Raw genomic sequence first — 20,848 nt, 5'->3', positions numbered from 1 at the left:
TATGCCTCTCCTCAACATGATAAAGGGAAAAGTCTAACAAACAGGCATCAACAGACTTTCCAACCCTCACTACTGAAGGAAAGGAATAACTTTTCATTTTAGTCATGTCAATTGTTTTATGTTTTGTCAAACTTCTTGTATTCAGTAGGAATAAATGGCCCTAGCATTGCAGCACAGGTTTTGTGAATAAGTTCTCCCAGGTCATCTGTGTCCAACCACAAAAATAGCTTCTATCTTTTCCTTCTGCTCTGGTGTTCCTGACAATTTCTACGTATAACAGAGTAGAAGAGCTTCATAGACTGTAGTGTAACCGTGAGCATTAGCCTTCACTAGTTACCATGAATAAATAATAGGAACCTGATAGCTCCTTCTAGCTACATTTGAATCTCAGATGCAGAACACTTACACTAGCTGCTATTCCTCTCAGTGCCTTGATAGCTCAACCTCTCCCATCCATTTTGGCATGGTTTGCATCTAAGGTGGTACTAGTAGAGATCTGGCTCTGCACGTGAGCACAGGAATTGCATAGAGGCATTACCAAGGGGAATCTTCTTGCATTTCCCCACCTCGTTAGATGCTGGATGTCAGTTTTCCACACTCTGACCTGATGGCAGCAGCAAACTTGGGAACTCATCCCTTACCACCACATTCACCATAATGAAGTGGAAATGCAAAGCCTATTTGGGACTACACTAACATTATGAAACCTTTTTCTTCATTATTGAAAAAACAAAAATAACTCCATAAAAATTAAGTGCAAAAAACGTTTATGCACCGTTAAGTCTGCAGTTAAAATCTCAAAATTCAGGAAATGCAATAGTTAAGGTTCCAACAGCAAAGCTTACTTGGTCAGGCTATGCATAAACTGTTTTTTCCATTTCTGGTTTCTGAATGAATGTGGCTGGAATATATTGCTGTTTATTTAATAAAATGTATACCATACATCATACAAGTTTGCTACATTGCCAAATGAATGTCTGAATCTTTAATGTTTCCACTTACTGAATTTTTCTCATAACCATAATGTTGCAAGAATGAAATTTTGTAACTCTTAATAGCTAGTGTAGTCTGATGAAAAATGATTTATTAAAGTCCAATGTTTCCATCTTAAAATGGATAAGCTCACATGGAGTTTTCCTAAGACAAGCTGAGGAGACAAAGGAGGGAGGTTGGGGATTTATAGAAATGAGAGTTATGATAGAGCTGTGTGGATCCAGAAAACAGTCTCAAAAACCAACTGTATGCATGGCTTATGCGTTGCCACAAGATATACCAACAGTCAGTTTAGTTTGAGACAAATGGCATTTATGTCCAGACAATCTGTATTCCTTTTGCTTGGAGATAACTGTATATCAAAAATATGCTTTTTTTCAAGAGAACTTTTTATCTTCTAGCTGCTTCTTGTCTTTGCAGGTTACTTTCAGTATGCTGGAAATTTATAATGAACAGGTAATGGTGTTGGTTTATCACGTTAATTCTGAATTTTAATCTTTTTCCATTTATGTTTATTTACTAACTTACTTGTTTTTAAGTTCTCAGGCCTGGTCTACACTATACAGTTAGGTCAATGTAAGGCAACTTATGTCGGTCTAATTATGTCAGCGTATACACTAAAGTCTTGTCCCACCAGTGTAAGTGCCCTACCGCACTGATATAACTGCACCTCCATGAGAGACGTAGCACAAATGTTGGTGGTGTTAAGGCGGGTAGAGTGCCCTACACTCCTGAAGCCCTAACATATAGTCTCTATTTTTAGCAGTCAAGTGTCCTGCTCCCGGAACCTTTCCCCATTGCAGTGAAAAGCACTCACGGGGGGGAGGCAGTAGGAAAAGGTTCCAGCAGCTCCCCGCTGCTGAAGCCTTTCACTGCGACATGTAGCTACGCGACATGGTGCAAGGTGGGCTGTGTCCAGACTTGGCACCACAGTGTGTAGCTACATGTGTAGCACCTGTATATTACATGCCACTGTAAGTGTAGACATAGCCTAGCAGTTACTCTACAACTAAGAACCCTCCGTGGGAGGAAAATGGTGTGTTGCCAACACCACTGCTTGCTCATCCTCTTCCTTCACTTGAGGGAGCCCCCACCAGACAGACATCTGGACTGGAGGCCTCCACCAAGGACTTGGTCTTGACTTGCTGGGAATGCAGCCTGCATGTCCCTGCCAATGAAGCAGGAAAGGGGAACTACCTGGTGTGAGAGGTGTCTGTTGGTGGAGTTCCTTATAATGCATGTAAGAGAGTTGCAGGAGGACAGGACTTATCTGTGAGGCTTCCAGGGGCATGATTACTTTATTGCCAGGATGCTTGTAGGAACATCAGGGATGCAGGATGCTGGCCAACTACAGAGGCCCCAGAGAAGGAAGGAGAACCAGCTGCTTTGTGGGGAGGAGACTGGCTGCTGGTTTTCTGTCCATTGAGATCAAGAACTGGTATCTGTACTGGCACAGGATGAGAGGATTAGACCCCAGTGGCTGAGAGAGATAAACCACAAGCCCCAAAGCTGAGAGGCTTGCAGCCACTGCATCCAAGAGGAAGAGAAAAGGGACATGATCAGAGACTCCTTTCTGAAGGGGATGAAGGCATCCATCTGGTCACCAGACCTAACATCCTGAGAGGTATGGTACCTGACTGCAGTCCGCATCCAAGATGTTACGGAAAGGTTGCCAAGGCTTATCTGTCCCTCTGACCACTACCCCATGCTGCTTATCCATGTGAGCACTAATGATAGTGCCAGGTATGACCTTGAGCAAATCAGCAGTGACTGCAGGGCTCCTGAAGTGAGGGTGAAGGAGTTGGGGTGCAGGTGGTGGTCTTATCCATCCTCCTAGTTGAGGGCAAGGGCCCAGTCAGGGACATGCACATCCTGGAGATGGATGCATAGCTGTTTAATTGGTGTTAATGGGAGGACTTCAGTTTCTTCGATGATGAGATGCTGTACCAGGAAGGAGGACTGCTGGTAGGAAATGGGGTCCATCTGACCAAGAAGTGGAAGAGCATCTCTGTGCACCAACTTGATAATTTAGTGAGGAGGCCCATGTTCAAATGGGGCAGATGACAAAAGCCCACAGGTAAGAATTAAAAAGACTAGCTTCACAAAGGGCTAGATGTTGGTGGACATGGCAAATTAAGAGACAGTCGTAAGAGCACCAAGAGGATTATCAGTGAGGGAATCTGCTCAGCATCTTAGAAGTCTTTGCACAAATGCCAGGTGTATAGGGAATAGGAAGCACTGGAACTATTATTGCATGTGCTAAATTATGACTTAACTGGCAGCTCAGAGACTTGGAATATATCTGATGACTGGAATACTGGCATAGAGGGTTGGGGGATCTCTTGTACAGGAAGGACAGGCAAGAAAAAAAGAGATGAGGTATTAAATTATGCATCAAGAACAGAGGTGGGCAAACTACAGCCGGCCCGCGGAACTGTCCTGCCCGGCCCCTGAGCTCCTGGCCCAAGATGCTAGCTCCTGGCCCCTTCTCCGCTGTCCCCTCTCCCCCTCAGCTCACTCGCTCCACTGCCGGCGCAAAACTCTGGGTGGTGGGGCTGTGAGCTCCTGGGGCAGTGCAGCTGCAGAACCTGGTCTGACCTGGTCTCTATGCTGCGTGGTGGCGACAGCAGCGTGGCCCGGCTCCAGCCAGGCTGTAGCACTGCCAGGCAGCGTGGTAAGGGGGCACGGAGCGGGGGATTGGATAGAGGGCAGGGGAGTTCAGAGTGGTGGTTGGGGCGGGGGTGTGGATAGAGGTCGGGGGCAGTCAGGAAGGAGGGGCAGGGTTGGATGGGGCAGCAGGGGGCAGTCAGGGGACAGGGAGAAGGGATGGTTAGATGGGGCAGGGATTCCGGGGAGGCTGTCAGGAATGAAAGGAGGGGTTGGGTGGGCGCTGGCCGGTGAGGGCCAGGTCAGGGCGGGGGTCTGGGGGCGGTCGGGAAAGGGAACGGGGCGGACGGAGATGGGGCAGGGGTCCCGGGGGGTGGGGGGCTGTCAGGGAATTGGGGGTTGGATGGGGAAGGAGTCCTGGGGGAGGGAGGCCGGGCCACGACCCCCTCCCCTAACCAGCCCTCCATACAAACTTCCGAAACCCAATGCGGCCCTCAGGCCAAAAAGTTTGCCTGCCCCTGATCAAGAACATATACTCTTCTGAGGTCCAGAAGAAAGTGAGGGGCAGACCAGCTGAAAGTATCTGGGTAATGATAAAAGGGGGAAAATTGGGGTGACCGAATAATGGTCTACTGTAGACCACCAAATCAAGAAAAGGAAGTGGATGAGACATTTCTAGAACGAATAACAGAAATGTCCAAAACACAAGACTTGTAAGTAATGGGGGACTGTAACTCCCCAGACATCTGTTGGAAAAGTAACATGACAAAACATCCAGTAAGTTTTTGAAATGGGTTAGGGACAAATTATAGTTCCAAAGGTTGGCAGAAGTAACCCGGGGCAGTCATTTCAGACTTGATTCTGACTGACAGGAAGGAATTGGTTGTGAATGATTGATTATTTTCTGATTCTAAGGAAAGGAAGGAAGGAAGGATAGCAGCAGAATAAAGACAATGGACATCAAAAAAGCAGACGGCAAACTCAGAGAACTGTTAGGTAAAGTCCCATGGGAAGAAAATCTAAGGGATAAAGAAGTAGATCCCTACCATGAAATAGCTCCTGTTTTTTCCCCGTTCTATCTTCACTGAGAGACTTTCAACTGGTCTGCCTTTCATCCCTCATGTACATTGCAACACCTCCTTTTTTTTCCCCTGCCTGCCCTTCCTGAACAATTTGTACTTCTCCACACTAATAACAGTCTCCAGTCAGTAGATTTATCCCATCAAGCCGGTGTACTAAGACTTTCAGTTCATTCCCTATACTCCTTGAATTTGTGTATAGATGTCTAAGATGTTAAGCAGATTCACTCATTTTATTTACTCTTGTTGCTTCTGTGACCCTATTGTAGTTTTCCATGTACCCCCCCCTCCCCTCAACTTCTGCCCCTCTGCAAAGGCTGCCTTTTTATAATTATCTGTAGTCTTCTGTCACCTCCCTCTTATTTCATATGGAATCTTTCATAAAAGGTTGTATTTTTGAGAGACACAAGACAGCAGAGATAGTATCTGCTGTATATCATAGAAAACATTACTAGAAATATGGAGTGTGATTTAAAATGTTAAAGTATTTGATCACATGACAATAATAGAGACAGAGAGATGTTAAGAGACCTGGCTAATGGAGAAAAGGTTTTGATCTTTCTAATTCATATTTTAAGCACCAGATTGTTAGATTGTGGTGATGACACCTAAATTCGGACTAAAATATTCTTAATTTCCTACTGCATATGACAAGGGTTAGTGCCTCCAGAATATGATAGGTCACTAATATAGAAGTCTAACAGTAAGAGGGGTTGAGGTTAAACTCTTATTTCCTTTATTTGGTTGTGGCATTGTCAAATGTCGTATCTCATTCATGCATTGTGACTTGGTGGTGTCTGTTTTATCCTGAATTTTGCAAATGGGTTATTCCTATTGATGCTATTTAGAATAATCCGTGGGCTTGCTTCTGCTAGTACTCTGTGCATGGAACGACTCTTGGAGGGAAAGATAGGCAGTTCCATATTCAGAGTGCTTAGAGGATAGCCACTCCATATTAATGTGCAGTGAGTAACAATTCCATACCTATTAAAATGACAGTTGTGTTATATATTCAAAGTAACAAGCATTTCTATCAACTAGATGTGGTTTTATGACATGCCAGATGGTAATAAACTACCATAAACAGTGTTTGTGTAGTTAATTGCTTTACTGCTTGCTTCTTACAACATCATGCTATCGTTTCTTGACTTAGAAAGATTTTTTCCCTTCTCTTTGTTTTCACAAAATGTTCTTTTCAATCACTATGTAGCTGTATCCAGTAACACATTTTGACTGTAAATACCTCTCCATAGGTAATAGATTTACTGTCTGAAACCAAGAAACCTGGTGGACTCAAGGTTAGAGAAGACCAGCAACAAGGCTTTTATGTGGATGGTTTGAAACGGGTGGCTTGTGACAGCTATGCACAAATTGAGAGGTTGTTGGAACAAGGAACTAAAATAAGAACCACAGCGTCAACCAGCATGAATGCTACAAGCAGTCGATCTCACATGGTCATTACCATCCAATTCAAACAGGTTCAGTATGAGGAAACCCTATTTTCCACTATTCAGCATATTTGTTTCACAAGATTAAAATTCTTATTTAACTAATTCTGCAAGAAAGGTAAATTCTCCTAAGTTCGTTGCAGACACAAATTCAAAGCCCCTTCATTTTCCTTGTATGCATTGACCACATTTCCTAGTATGTTACAGAAGGTGATTTTTTAAGTGAATCTTAAAGGAATGGCTCTCAACCTTTCCAGACGACTGTACCCCTTTCAGGAGTCTGATTTGTCTTGCGTACCTCCAGCTTTCATCTCACTTAAAAACTCCTTGCTTACAGAATCAGACATAAAAATACAAAAGTGTCACAGTACACTGTTGCTGAAAAATGGCTTACTTTCTCATTTTACTATAGAATTCTAAAATAAATCTATTAGAACATACATACTGTACTTACATTTCAGCATTTATATGGCTCTAGGTACTATACAAATCATTGCATGAAATTTTAATTTGTACTGACTTTGCTAGTGCTTTTTATGTAGCCTGTTGTAAAACTGAGCAAATATCTAGCTAGGTTGATGTACACCCTAGAAGGCCTCTGCATACCTTAGGGGTACGTGTATCCCTGGTTGAGAACCACTGGCTTAAAGTATTTGAGGGTTCACTTACATTAAATAATAGCATAGAGAACACACTTACAAAGTTTGTGGACGATACCAAGCTGGAAGGGGTTGCAAGTGCTTTGGAGGATAGGATTAAAATTCAAAATGATCTGGACAAACTGGAGAAATGGTCTGACGTAAACAGGATGAAATTCAATAAGGACAAATGCAAAGTAATCCACTTAGGAAGGAACAATCAGTTTCACACATACAAAGTGGGAAATGACTGCCTAGGAAGGAGTACAGTGGAAAGGGATCTGGGGGTCATAGTGGATCACAAGATAAAAATGAGTCAACAGTGTAATGCTGTTGCAGAAAAAAGCAAATATCATTCTGGGATGTATTAGCAGGCGTGTTGCAAGACATGAGAAGTCATTCTTCCGCTCTACTCAGCACTGATTAGGCTTCAACTGGAGTATTGTGTCCAGTTCTGGCAAACATTTGAGGAAGGATGTGGACAAATTGGAGCGAGTCCAGAGAAGAGCGACAAAAATGATTAAAGGTCTAGAAAACATGACCTATGAGGGAAGATTGAAAAAATTGCATTTGTTTAGTCCAGAAAAGAGGAGACTGAGGGGGACATAAGTTTTCAAATACGTTAAAGGTTGTTACAAGGAGGGAGGAGAAAAATTGTTTTTCTTAACCTCTGAGGTTAGGACACAAAGCAATGGAAGCAAGGGAGGTGTAGGTTGGACATTAGGAAAAGCTTCTTAACTGTCCAGGTGATTAAGCACAGGAATTAATTGCCTAGGGAGGTTGTGGAATCTCCATCATTGGAGTTTAAGAGCAAGTTAGACAAACACCTGTCAGGAATGGTCTAGATCAGTGATTCTCAAACTTTTGTGCTGGTGACCCCTTTCACATAGCAAGCCTCTGAGTGTGACCTTCCTTCTAAATTAAAAACACTTTTTTATATATTTAACACCATTGTAAATGGTGGAAGCAAAGTGGGTTTTGGGGTGGAGGCTGACAGCTCATGACCCCCGATGTAATAACCTCATGGCCCACCTGAGGGGTCGCGACCCCCAGTTTGAGAACCCTTGGTCTAGATAATACTTAGTCCTGCCATGAGTGCAGGGACTGGACTAGATGACCTTTCAAGGTGCTTTCCAGTCCTATCATTCTGTGATTTGGAAATAATTTGTGATTGCTGTGGTCATCCATACACAGAGCTATATGTGATAACAGGCCTGCCACTATCAAGCTGGTTGCAGGGAGTCTCTCCTTACATGGAGTCAGATGCAGATGGAGGTAGGAGAGTACAGGCATCAGATTGCAAAAGTGATGCTGCTGTCACAAATGGCTTATTGCAAGGATAAGCTCCACTGGTGCCCGCCATGGCATTCTTTGTCCACACGTGCCCTGATGAAACTACCTCTGTGTCTGGCTTTCAATTGCTGGAATTGCAACCAGTGCAGACAAGGCCAAGATTATTGCAACCTCCTTTAGGCGTCCATTGTTCCAGTGTGTCTCCATATGGTATTTGTGTTACTGGGCAAGTCTTGCTTTGACCTGTCTTTTAGCAAGTACTATTTCAAAGGCTCCTGTGAACTTCTGTATACTCGCCTTCCCTGTACACTGTGGTTTGTTCCCCTGTTGATGCTGGTCCATTGATATGGATGTAACTTTGTATCCCAGCTGAATTTATCTTCCTATCCTTGCCCCTTCTTAAGTCTGTCTTGCTTAATTTTTACACAAAAGTTCATTCTCTTTCAGCCATAACGTTACTTTCCATATTTTCAATAATTCTCTGCTGCTTAATGCCAGTACATATTACAATATATTTACTCAGACTATCCACAGAGCTTTTAGGTTGCTGTACCTTGCTGTGATTTTTAAGGATATGGCTTAATACTTTATTTCCTTTCACTGTTGGAATTTCTTTCAGATTTTTCTAGATGAAGATATCACCAAGCAGTCCATTATAAATCTGGTGGACTTGGCAGGAAGTGAAAGGCAAAAGTCTTCAGGCTCTGAAGGGGACAGACTGAGAGAAGGGACACGTGTAAATCTGAGTTTAACCACCTTAGGAAATGTCATCAGGTACAACAGGGACCTTTCTGCAAATGGCACAAAAAGTGTGTGTGTGTGTGTGTGTGTGCGTGTGTGTGTGTGTGTAAAAGGTAGGAATGGCAGTCTTCCCTCAGTTCAGATCTTCTACCTAGTAAGCTTAACATAATTCTTTGCACTTCTACAGTGCATACCATGGAGCAATCTGAAAACACTTTATAAACATTAATAAAGTAAGCTTCACAACATCCCTCAGAGGTAAGTAATTTTATCTCCATTTTAAAGTGGAGAAACTGAAGCATAGAATACTAATCGACTTGCCCATGTTCTCAGCGTCTGGATCAGATCTGGGAAGAGAAATCATGATGTGCTGCCTCACTTTGTTGTTAGTCAGAATTTTTTAAAGCAACTACTAGTTTTGCGTGTCTCAATTTTCAGGCACACAACTTGAGACACCTTTAAAATGCCCTGATTTTCTGAGGGTGGTTGCTTAGCACTTTTTAAATAAATCAGGTTCTTTTAACTCAAATTGAGGCATCCAAAGTTATTAGTTTTGAAAATCTTGACCATTATTTTTATAGATCAGCTAATGTATGATGTATAATTATGGTACTACGAGCTAATATATTGAAGCATCTACACAGGTACAGTTAGTGAAATTATTTCTCCTTGTATTTTAGCTAGATTTATAGTCAAGAGTATTATTTAACCCTTTACTCACTCAATCATTTTTCCCTTAGTGCTCTGGCTGAGGTGGCCATGGGGAAGAAAGTGTTACATATCCCATACAGAGACTCAGTTCTAACAAAACTCCTGCAGTCGGCTCTCGGGGGGAACAGCAGGACTATCATGGTAAAGTTGACTCACTTGTTCAGTAATTGGGTTCTGGTATTTTATTTTAATAGGAGCCCTTTTCTTATTCAGTGTTTGAGTCATTTAAAAGTGCACCTGCGTCCTGCACATTCCTACCTTTGCACTCACAAAGGGTGTGTGCACACAAATCAAGGTTTGCTAGCACATTGGAGTTTGCATGAGTGCACAAAAGTGCATGCACATTTTTGTAAATGGCCTTTTGAAAACTGGTCTCTACTATTTTCTTTGGAGCCCACTGTTCATCCATGCCATGGGCCAGGTTTTGCCATCCTAAATAAAGCAGAACTCCCCTTGATTCTGTCATTGCCTCCAACTATCTATTTCTACAGTGCTGTTAAGTGAGGGAGCAAGGATATGAATCGGAAGGGGCTGGCGTGCACGCATGAAAATGCTGGCGTCTAAATTTTCATAACTCTTTAAATTGAGTCAGGTTTCTTCAAACTTGAGTCTTTTGTTCCACGGTGGAGTGTGAAACAAACCAAAGCCCATATTCTCCACATCTTGATCATACGAGTAGTTCTGTTGAAGTCATGGAACTATTTGCTTGAGTAAGGGCTACCAGTGTAAAAAAGGGTATTCAGGATCTAGGCCCACATGACTAATTTTGTACAAACTAGGTTAATCTGTTTAAAATATCTCTCCTCATTTTCCTTGCACTATCTCCAAAAATGGTGGTGGTTCATCATCATCATAATTTCTGTATTACAAAAAGTGACTTGCCGTCTTAGTGACACTAAGGACTCTCTTTATATTTAAGGGACTTACCAATGGATTTGTCCTTTGTAACCCTTCTCTGAACTGTAATATCTTTAGTGATTATAAAACCAATAAACGGAATTCAAACAGGGAATCTAAATTGTATTAACACTTTTTGTATATACTCACAGATTGCAGCTGTAAGTCCAGCTGACATCTGCTATGAAGAGACTTTGTCAACATTACGATATGCTGAGAGGTATAGTTTTGTGGTTTTTCAGGTACTGTAAAATTGTTTGCATTTCTGCTGTGAGTCCAAGATGCAGCCAAACACCCAGGCAAAATAACAGAAGACACTAGTAATAAATGACAAACCAGTGTAAATAAAGATGTATGAAACTTGAATAAACAAAAGCAGTAGGTTGAAGTAGTAAATTAATTGCTTACCCATAGACGTTAAGGGTGAGGTTTTTGATCACTGAATTGTGTAGAGGGTGGTGGTTATATATTGTCCTGGGAACCTTAGGCCTCCAACATATATCTGCGTCTCTCCACTCCAGCTTACTTTTCTATCTTTCTCACCCTTCTCATCTAACCCCAATTATGACTCTCTGAAGTGGTTTCCTTTCTCTCCCAAGACATCCTCACTCGCTCTGTACCTTTCCTCAGTATCCAGTCTTTCAGCATAGCTCTGCTCTGGGCTGTGTATCAGGAAGTCCCCATTTTTCAGTCTCTGCTGCAGCATGCACATGTTGCCTCCCCCTGATGTTTCTTGGGCTGAGAATTGGGCTAGGCGCCAGCAATGGGGCACACATGCAACTACTTGAGAGGATGGTGAGAGCATGTTCCTGCAAACTCAGCTTCTTACTATCATGTTCATGTCTTGATGCATTCTTACTTCCTGGTTTGACTTGATGTCTTGTTTATGCAATTGCACCACTGCAACAAGACCCCACTAAAAGAGCCAGCTCGGGAAGAAGGGGATGGTTACTGCACTGGCAGAGAGAACACAGGGCTGGGACTCCTGTTTCCAGTGCAGGGGAAGACATATGCCTGCAGTGCCTGAGATGTGATGGTGTTTTTATTTGTAAAGTTCCAAAACTCCACTTAATATTTCAAAAAAAGCATTTTTGCCTAGGAAAGCTCTTCTCTGCCAGCCAAAGCTCTGTGCTGAGGTTGACTGCATCATGATGTAATAGCTGACTGGCCTCTTTTTTTTTTTTTTTTTTTTTTTTTTTTTTTTTTAATATTTGCATACGTGAAAGAACAAAAAAGATCAAGAACAAAGCAGTGATAAATGCGAGTCCAATGGAGAAGCATATAATGGAGCTGAAAGCAGAAAATAACAAACTGTTGTCCAGACTGACTGGGCTTGGAAACTATGGGAAAACAGTAGCAAATGAAACCAGTATGTATTACAAAGTTAACCCCGCTAAAGGAACTACAAGTACCAGATGGCTCAGAGTTTCTCAAAATGTCATCTGGAGCCCTTTGTAGTGGCCCATGGCATTAACAGCATAGGGGGACTGGTAGAGTTGAAAGGAGGAATAGGTTCATGGGAAATTCTCTCTTCTGAACTGGACAAAAGAGAGATTTGGAGACCCTCTAAGGAACAATGTAAAACTATCGCGCATATGTAGTTTTATAGATGGTCATGTAATATTACTAATAATATAACTACTAAAATTACTAATAATATAATATAACATGTCTCATCATATGGTCTCAAAGCACTTTACAAAACATTAAACTCATTATTGCCAGCCTCAAGCATTCAAAAACCAGGAGTCAAGCCCCATAAAAATAATATTGGCTACAAAATCATGAGACTTTTTATAGAAATTGTAAAGTGTAAACTCTTTTTATTTGCCTGCCAGTTTCTGCACCTTTAGGATATACCCAGTTCTTGTTTTCAGACTTTTCTCCACAACCATAAGGACTAAAAACTGTTTTAAACAATAAAAGCTGAGATTTTCATGTAATCACATGATTCCAGTAGTTGGGGCTTTGAAAAAAAATCACACACACTCCTCTCCCAAATATCACAAGATTGGCAGTAAGCTCATTAGGGTTGGCAAGACTAATCTTCACAACATGCTTGTGAGGCAAGCAGGTCCTGTCTCTATTTTACAGATTGAGACAGTCAGTCACAGAGAAGTTATCTGATGCATCCAAGAAGAGTAGAAAGACTACTCCAAGGACACTTCTGAATTTGGATCTTTTTCTTTTCCTTTAGCAAAGGACTGCCAAGAATCTAGCTTGCTTTCTAAACTTTGCATCTGAAAGTTGCTGCATTAACAGAGGGAGCTAACAGAGCTCCTGTATGTCTATCTGTAAATACAGAGATGCTACATTATGAGTTAACCACTTTATAATGGTTATTCAGACATTATCAAAACAGGTGGTACTTTTGGAAGTTAAAAATTAATAAATGAAGATTAAATTCACAGGGGTTTTGTGCCTTTGTATGTCCACACATCCCAGCTGAAATTTCCTCTCTTTCCCCTTCTAAAAGAGCTGCGATGTTTGCTAGCTGAAAATGAACTGCGGATTCAGACTATTCAGTTAACATGGGAATATCGTCTGGAAGAAGCTCAGAAGGAATGGGAGCAGCAGTATGCTGCAATTACTCAGGTAAGATTTTTCTTTAAAGGGCAGTGCGAGTTGTTATAGACTTACTATAGTTCCTTTCCAGTCTTCCTTTGGCTACCATGTCTGTCCACACTTGGCTTGTTTTAAAAGACACATTACTTTTAAAGGTGTTTTTTTCTAAATAGAGTTGCCTCTTCTTGTGCCTTTAAGTTTGGATAAATGGCAAAAGCATGCCACTTAAATTGTGTTATTTAATAATCAGTTATAACATCTTTTGTTTATAACCATTATTGTTCCATTTAATGTGATTAAGAGGAAGAATGGTTACTTTTGGAAACAAAGCGCGTGTGTGTGTGTGTGTGTGTGTGTATACATATAATATATAAAAATCAAGCCATGTACAAAACTTACAGGACTCAGGCCTGTATCACTTCCAAGCACTGAGGGATAAAACCAAAGATTTCCCCCTTTAAATGAAATATGAGTTAACTAACTTAAACATTTACAACTGTTTTCTGACTTACATTATTTAAAAGAATAATTAACTTTTTTAATTGGAGTGTTAAAAGTAACCATTCTTAATAATGAATTTTTTTCTAGACCTTTTTCCCCGAATAAAAAAGCCTTGCCATGTATTTTAAAAACACAATCTTACCTTTGAATTAAGGGAAGGGGGGGAGATGGGAAGACCCATTTTATGATGAGTTACAAGTTAGCTCCTCCCAGTTTATTGTCTATTGTGTCTTATCTCTTCATTCCTGCGAAGTCGGCCTCCATCAGTCATTTGCCTGCTTCTTCCCAAATCGCGTTTGTGTTTTCTTCAAAGCCACCCTTTGTTTTGAATAGTCTCCCTGAATTAGTCAGCAAAGCCACTACCCTTTTCTCCTTTGAATCCTGCCTCAAGACCCATTTCAGCTCTGACACACATGGTAACTGCCAACTGATAATGGCTACCTGGATAGCCAGTTTGGATATATGATATTTAGTTACGTTTTATAGTGTATTTTTAAAAGTTTGCTCACAGTTATCTAGCTGTATGCATAATTAGCCTACATCAGCGTTTCTTATTACTGTTTCATGCATCCTCCCTGTTCTTTCTGATTCACAGTTACACCCACTTTTTGTGTCTTGTCTTAAATTAGAGGGACGATCTTTGACAGGATGTTTGTACAGTGCCCCTCCCTATGGGTCTCTGGTCCCAACTGAGCCCTCTAGATGCTACTGCAATACAAATAATGACTAATAATAAATATTATGCCCATGCCACTTAACAGATGATAGACCAAGGGGAAATTCCAAAAGAATGCCCTCATTTTGATCCTATATTTTATTTCATGTTGTAAAACAGCACCAATAAGAGAGCGTGAGCTAACGTAATCCATGAGTATAATGTGTAAAAACAGCTGTCTGCACCTTTCTAAACTCATTAAAGCTGAAGGGAGACGAGTAATAACCTAAACAACGTGAATTGTAATTGAATCATTAATCAAACTAATCATTTTTCCACCCACTTTTATAGTTCCACCTTTGTAGTATGTGGGCATTTTTTGAAAAACTGATTGTGTTTTGGGAAATGTTTGTGTGATGATTTATTATCTATTGTTTAGAGTTGTGAATGTTTGGTATTCAGATATTTTTCAGGATGTCCTCGAACAGCTGATCTCCTTGTTTATGATCTCCTTAACAACAGAAGGGGAAAAAGTAATCCTCCCTGTATATTATCAGCTGTCATTTGGCGCTTTCCAACATATGTCACTAAAATGGTGTGAATCTGAACTCTTTATCAGGAGAGACGGATGATGGAGACGTTCCCATATCTCTTGAATATCAATGAAGACCCTCAGCTCTCCGGAGTTCTCAAGCACTTCATTCAGGATGGTACTCCATTTTATTTGCTTCATATTCTAGTATTAAGTGCTGCACAAATTTACATAGCTCGTAGGAATGCTTTCTGTACCTTATAATTCATCATAACCAAATGCTGTTGTGCTAATATATGCTCTTAAGTATCATGTTGCTCAGCCACACATAATTGTAATAAATTGTCGTGGTTTTTCAGGGTCTAACCTTGTCTAAGCAGTTCTTTTCCACCGTCAAACATGCTCCTTTTGTTTGTGAACGTGGCAAAGCTCACATAAAAGGATTCAAATTAGAGGAATGTTTTAGGGTATTAAAATGCAATAGAAACCTAACCTGTGAAAGTAATTATATCAGACTTGCTGGGTGTCAGTTACTTATAGCTGGAAATATGCCCTTGTCACTTTGCAAGTTAATTTATTGATATCTGATCCTGTTTCCACCATTTGTCACCTGACTCCACCTGGTTCTTTTCCTTTGCCTACAAACCACTGGTTCTTCCTCTGGCGATATTTTGTTTTCATGACTGCAAGGAGCTACAGTTTGGAGGGCTGGCTCAACTAATGAGGATTAGGCAGCTCACAGACCAGTTAGGTTGTTATCCACGTGGCATTTAGTCCACAAGACTAAATATCCTCAGTGTCAGAAATAGCTCAATTTCTAAATGCTATAAAATGCCTCCATAATTATTTGTGGGTACAAAATCAAAGGCCAAGTGTGGAACCTTTTATATAAATCAGGACCCAGAATACGTTAAAAGCATTAAATATATATTTAATATTCAGATAATAGCAGTAACATGACAGGTCTCTCAGTCAAGCACAACTCATCAGATACACATAGGAGAAAAAAGTTGAAATGCAAATGCAATTATTTTAAGCGGTGAGTGTAACTGTTGTTACCCAGAGCACATCACTTATGCCAAAAAATTTAATTGTTTCAGGTTCATGCGATGTTGGTCAGTCAGCCTCAAATGCAATAACCGTTAAAGGTTTAGGGTAAGTATGCATAAATTAGTAAGAGATAAGACACTAAATAGTCTCTTTTTTTAACCAGAGAAACATACATTACATTGCATATATATGAGCTGTGAGAACTTGGCCATTGTAACGTGAACCTTTTTTATGAAGAGTGGAGGAAAAATAGGCTGGGGGGAACTCATTGAGTGTATTATGTATTGTTTCTGAAACTGCCCTTTTCAAAACAGTAACGAGTGTTAAGTTAAATTGCAATATTTAATTCAAAGTTCAGCTATTAAATTGTCATAAAGCTAAAAACTTACACAACAACTTTAAAAATACTGATTTATTCTTCATTTGGGGACTTCAGTCCTGATGAGCTAGAGAGACAAGGTGCATGAGGTAATGTCTTTTATTGGACCAACTTCTGTTGGTGAGAGAGACAAGCTTTTGAGCCACACAGAGCTCATGTTTTCAAGGCCATCAGCCGATCCAAAACCAGCTACCGCAGTGACTGCATCATAACCCACCAAGGTAGCTGCATGCTTTTGAGACAGTGCAGTGCACTAAACACAGGACAAAATGTGAGACACAAACTTTTCTTTTTAAACACAGAGTCTGTTAGACCTAATCTGAACAGGTTTCGACAAGGCAGCATGTAAAATGCCAACAGCACATCTACATTGTACTTCGACCATTGCTGATGCCAGTAGAGTTAAACTGATTTTAGCAACTGTGTGACATGTTACACAGGGCCTTAGGTCGTGAATTCTTCAGGGTATTTATTTATTTGGATTTAAATAGATACACAGTAAGGCCTATCCCAGATTCTAGGTGTCCTTGTCCTCAAATAAAAACACACAACAAACATCATTACAGATCTACAACAGCAGCATGTTTTCCCCTGTACAGATAGCCACCGAGCAGCAAATCACATCACAAACTGAATCAATATCTCCTCACCCAAATTCCCAAAAGAAACCCCACCGCCAGCCACTTCAGCCCTTGCCAAATGCCTGCTCAACAGTAATAGGCTTTGCAGCATGTCTTGAAGGTCTACACATTTGGGCTATTTTGGACTCAGTTAAGGGAGCTGAATCCCAAAGTCAGGGGTCCTCCCAGAATGCCCTGCCAGCAGCGTCTTCTGTTCTATTTCAAGGGAGCTTCAGCTTTGGTGCCTCTGCTGATCTCAAGCACGGTATATGTCCTGGGGAGGAGAGGTAGTTCCTCTCAGGTTGCGTGATTTGGACAGTGCCTACCTAGCCCATTGTAGGGGCTACCGGAATACAAGTAAAAGTTTATTATCCTGAAAATTAGAAAAAATATTTTTCAGGATTTTGAGATGGGAAATATTTACTTATAGCTTGATTCTTAAGAGATCCGTGAATTGCAAAAAGTATTTTATCTTTCAGCATTTTGGACAAGCATGCTACTTTCACAAATACTGAGGGCAAAATTACCATAACGCCACAGGAAACATGCAAAGTTGTTGTCAATGGTGTTCCCATCACTATGAAAACTAAACTGCAGCATCTGGTAAGTTTTCCTAGAGAATGAAAGAAGCAGGAATGGGCATTTCAGATCAGAAAGATTCCTACAAATTCTAACCAGAAATCATTTCTGTAAGTAGAGAGACCATTATAGATAATTACTGTAATTTTAATAAATAGGTTAACTTAATAAACAGGAGTAACCATGTGTTTTTAAAAAGAAGGTATTATGGAGAAAACAAGAGCCAATTTCTGTAATCTTACTTGCCTGACTAATCTCTGTTCGGAATATAGCACTAGTGACTTTCATGTTGAGTAAAGATTATTTGTGGCAGTAAGAGTTGTAGGATTGGAACTTGAGATATTCTAGGGACAATACATTTTAAATGAGCACCTGCCTCTTTCAAAAATACATAGCTCTTCTTTGAGTGACTCTGCATATTCCTACTCATGGGTACCGTGCCACCTTGGGATACTTTGCAGTAGAATCCTCTTCAAGCAGTATCCACTAGAGTAGTGGTTCTCAACCTGAGGGCGCCCTGGTGAGCCGTGAGTAGGTTTCAGGGGGTCCTTCAAGCATGACCAGTGTTAAACTAGCTGGGGCCCAGGGCAGAAAGTTGAAGCACCACTGCATGGGCCTGAAGTCTGGGGCCCTGAGCCCTGCCACCTTGGGCTGAAGCCCAAGCCTGACCAATATAGCTTCATGGAGGCCTCTGTGGCATGGGACCCCAGGCAATTGACCTGCCCTAATGCCAGCCCTGGCTTTTCTATGCAGAAAACCAGTTACTGTGGCACAGGTGGGCCTTGGAGTTTTAATAACATGTTTGGGGGTGGGCTCAGATAGAAAAAGGTTGAGAAGCCCTGAACTAGAATGCTCTCACACTCCACCCCCTCCCCTCAGTGTCCTGGCACACTGAGGGTGAGGCTGTGTGGGATAAACCACTCTCTCCGCCTCGGTTCCTTCCCAACTGCATGCCAGAACAGATGTGAACCCTTCCTGTCTCTTCAACACCAGGGTCTTGTTTTCTTCTAGTTAGTGTTGGTTTATACATACTAAACCTCAGAGTTACAAACACCTTAGGAATGGAGGTTGTTCGTAACTCTGAAATGTTCATAACTCTGAGCAGGATGTTATGGTTCTTCCAAAAGTTTACAAGTGAACATTGACTTAATTCAGCTTTGAAATTTTACTAAGTAGAAGAAAAATGCTGCTTTTAACCATCTTAATTTAAATAAAACAAGCACAAAATCTTTCCTTACCTTGTCAAATCTTTTTTAAAACTTTCCCTTTATTTTTTAGCAGTTTACCTTTAACACAGTACTGTACAATACTTGCTTTTCCTTTTGTCTCTGCTGCTGCCTGATTATGTGCTTCCAGTTCCAAATGAGAGGTGTGTGGTTGACCGGTCAGTTTATAATTCTGGTGTTCGTAACTCTGAGGTTCTACTGTAATTAGTCAATAAGTAGTTGGGTTATTTGCCCAGTTCCAGGATATGGAGGAACTGAAGAAGCAAAAAAAGCCAGGATTGAAGAGGTATGCTTCCTGCCCAGCTGTCTTCTCAGTATCAACATGTGCACTATCTGAAGTGTCTGGGCCATCTGCGAGACCTTTACCTCTAGAACCCACAAGGACAGGGAGACTCATCTGCAACTCCTTCTGCTGAAGGAAGCCCTTGGGCCTAGACCTTATGGACCCATTCAGTTGTCTGTTCCAAGGTCTAAAAAGTCAGCATCAGCCCCAGTGGCCTCGAGGTTCAAGCTTACTGCAGGGTTCCATGAAGCTGCAGCCCCTATGAGGGCCAAACTCTGTTTCTGCCGCTCTCTCAGTCAAGCCCAGCTGCAGTACTGACGAAAAAGAAGCATAGGAGCAAGACTGCTAATGTTAACAGTACCAGTTCTCATGCATCAGAACTCTTGGATCTGTCTAATTTAGTAGGGCCCCTTTGGATGCTAACGGGAGACCTGTTCCACCTACAGTTTCAGTAATGAAGGAGATGAGTCCTTGTGTATCTTCAGATCTGATCATGTTTGAACCTTCAGACCTGTTGTTTCCTGATCTAGCTTCTGTTCCTGTCCCAGCTACCCCTTAGGTTCCAGAGAGTTCTGTCATTATGGCAGCTGGGGCTTCGAGAAGACAGGTTTCTCAGAATGAAGCAATGCCTATTAAAGATTCAGAGTTGCCGCACACAGAGAGTAAGGTTATTCCTGGGTCTCATTGGGTTTATGGCAGCCACAACACATGTGACTCTGTTTGTCCCAGGTCTATAGTCCAAGTTGGACAGTCTTCAGCTGTTGAGCACCAGGCCTTAGAACAGAATAGCCTCTCTAGATGGGTGGTCAACTAGGATGAACATGCTCATGGGTGTGTAGTTCAGCGCTCTGGGTCCATACTGGACAATGACTTTGGCAGTGCCAATCAATGGCTGAGGGGACATCTAAATCACTCAACAGTTGGAGGGGAATGTTGTATATCAATGTACTGGAATAATATAGTTGCAGATTGACTCATCAGGAGAAGCTCCCAGATGGATGAATGATCCCTGAAGAATCAGCTGGTTCGGACCATTCTTTCCAGATGGGATCAACCAGTAATGGACCTGTTTGTGATAATGTTCAACAGAAAATGTCCTATTTCTTTGCAGAGCAAGCAGGCACAGTTTCTCTGTCAAATACTTTCCTACTACAGTGAGGGCAGGTTTTAATGTACGCTTCTTCCTTTGATACAAAAGGGGATAAGGAAGATATGTAAGGACAGAGCAAGGATGATGCCCATTGCCCAAGCTTGGCCTTGTTTAACCATGGTTCACAGATCTCCTTCAGCTGTCTAGCGGAGTCTTCATACGCCTCTTTCTGTCTCCAGATCTTCTGTCCCAGCAGGGGGGCAGCATCTTTCACCAGGGCCTGCAGACCCTTCACCTGACATTGTGGATGATCTGACTGTAACTCTGTCTGCACTTGAGCAATTGTGTTCAATCATCATGGATTTCTCAAGAACAAACAGTCTCAAACCAACCTGATATCCTTCTTTGACAGGCCAACAAGCCTTGTGAATGGAGGGACGCGAAAGAATGTATCCTGACTCTAGTACAGGCTTTGATATTCTCTCTCTTGACCTCATAAACGGGCTAGAGAAATATAGCCTAAATCAGCAGTTCTCAATCCGCAGGCTACACGCAGCCCAGTTAGCACACAGCAGGGCTACAGTGGTGTGCTAAAGGCCATAGGCCATGCAGATCCAGGTTACTGGCTGCCTGACCACTCAGTGCCGCAGGGTCTGGGCTACCCGTCCAGGCAGGGCAGGGCATGGCATGGCATGGTGTGGTCAGGATCACCAGCCGGCCCCGGGTAGTGGAGTTCAGCAGGGTCCAGAGCTGCTAGATCCATGTGGGGGGAGTGAGTGGGGGAGGCTGGTGGGGTCCAGGGCAGCCGGTCCCGTGTGGCGGTGGCTGGCAGGTCCAGTGGCAGGGCTGCCGCTGGGCCCTGCACATCAGGGTCCCTGCTGCTGGGACCCCCTGCACAGGGCTCCACTCCTGGCCCCACTTTGTGTAAAGGTCTTTGGGTGGGAGGTGCTGGGCATACGAG

General features: G+C 42.0%; 1 protein-coding gene across 1 annotated transcript in view; it reads left to right on the top strand.

Annotated features, from left to right (window-relative positions):
• The window catches only part of LOC116837008 (kinesin-like protein KIF28), a 52,239-nt gene that overhangs the window by 9,189 nt on the left and 22,202 nt on the right, over nt 1-20,848 (top strand). The window contains exons 4-13 of the mRNA XM_075064578.1: nt 1,414-1,449; nt 5,933-6,157; nt 8,678-8,832; nt 9,540-9,651; nt 10,560-10,627; nt 11,634-11,776; nt 12,884-13,002; nt 14,748-14,838; nt 15,761-15,815; nt 17,189-17,312. Of these exons, the coding sequence (XP_074920679.1) occupies nt 1,414-1,449; nt 5,933-6,157; nt 8,678-8,832; nt 9,540-9,651; nt 10,560-10,627; nt 11,634-11,776; nt 12,884-13,002; nt 14,748-14,838; nt 15,761-15,815; nt 17,189-17,312 (1,128 nt within the window). The remainder of the gene's footprint in view (nt 1-1,413; nt 1,450-5,932; nt 6,158-8,677; nt 8,833-9,539; nt 9,652-10,559; nt 10,628-11,633; nt 11,777-12,883; nt 13,003-14,747; nt 14,839-15,760; nt 15,816-17,188; nt 17,313-20,848) is intronic.

Source organism: Chelonoidis abingdonii, chromosome 3 (assembly GCF_003597395.2).
Source record: "Chelonoidis abingdonii isolate Lonesome George chromosome 3, CheloAbing_2.0, whole genome shotgun sequence".
Lineage (NCBI taxonomy): Eukaryota > Metazoa > Chordata > Testudines > Testudinidae > Chelonoidis > Chelonoidis abingdonii.
The sequence above is the reverse complement of the archived record's forward strand: the minus strand, read 5'-3'. Positions and strand labels throughout refer to the sequence as shown.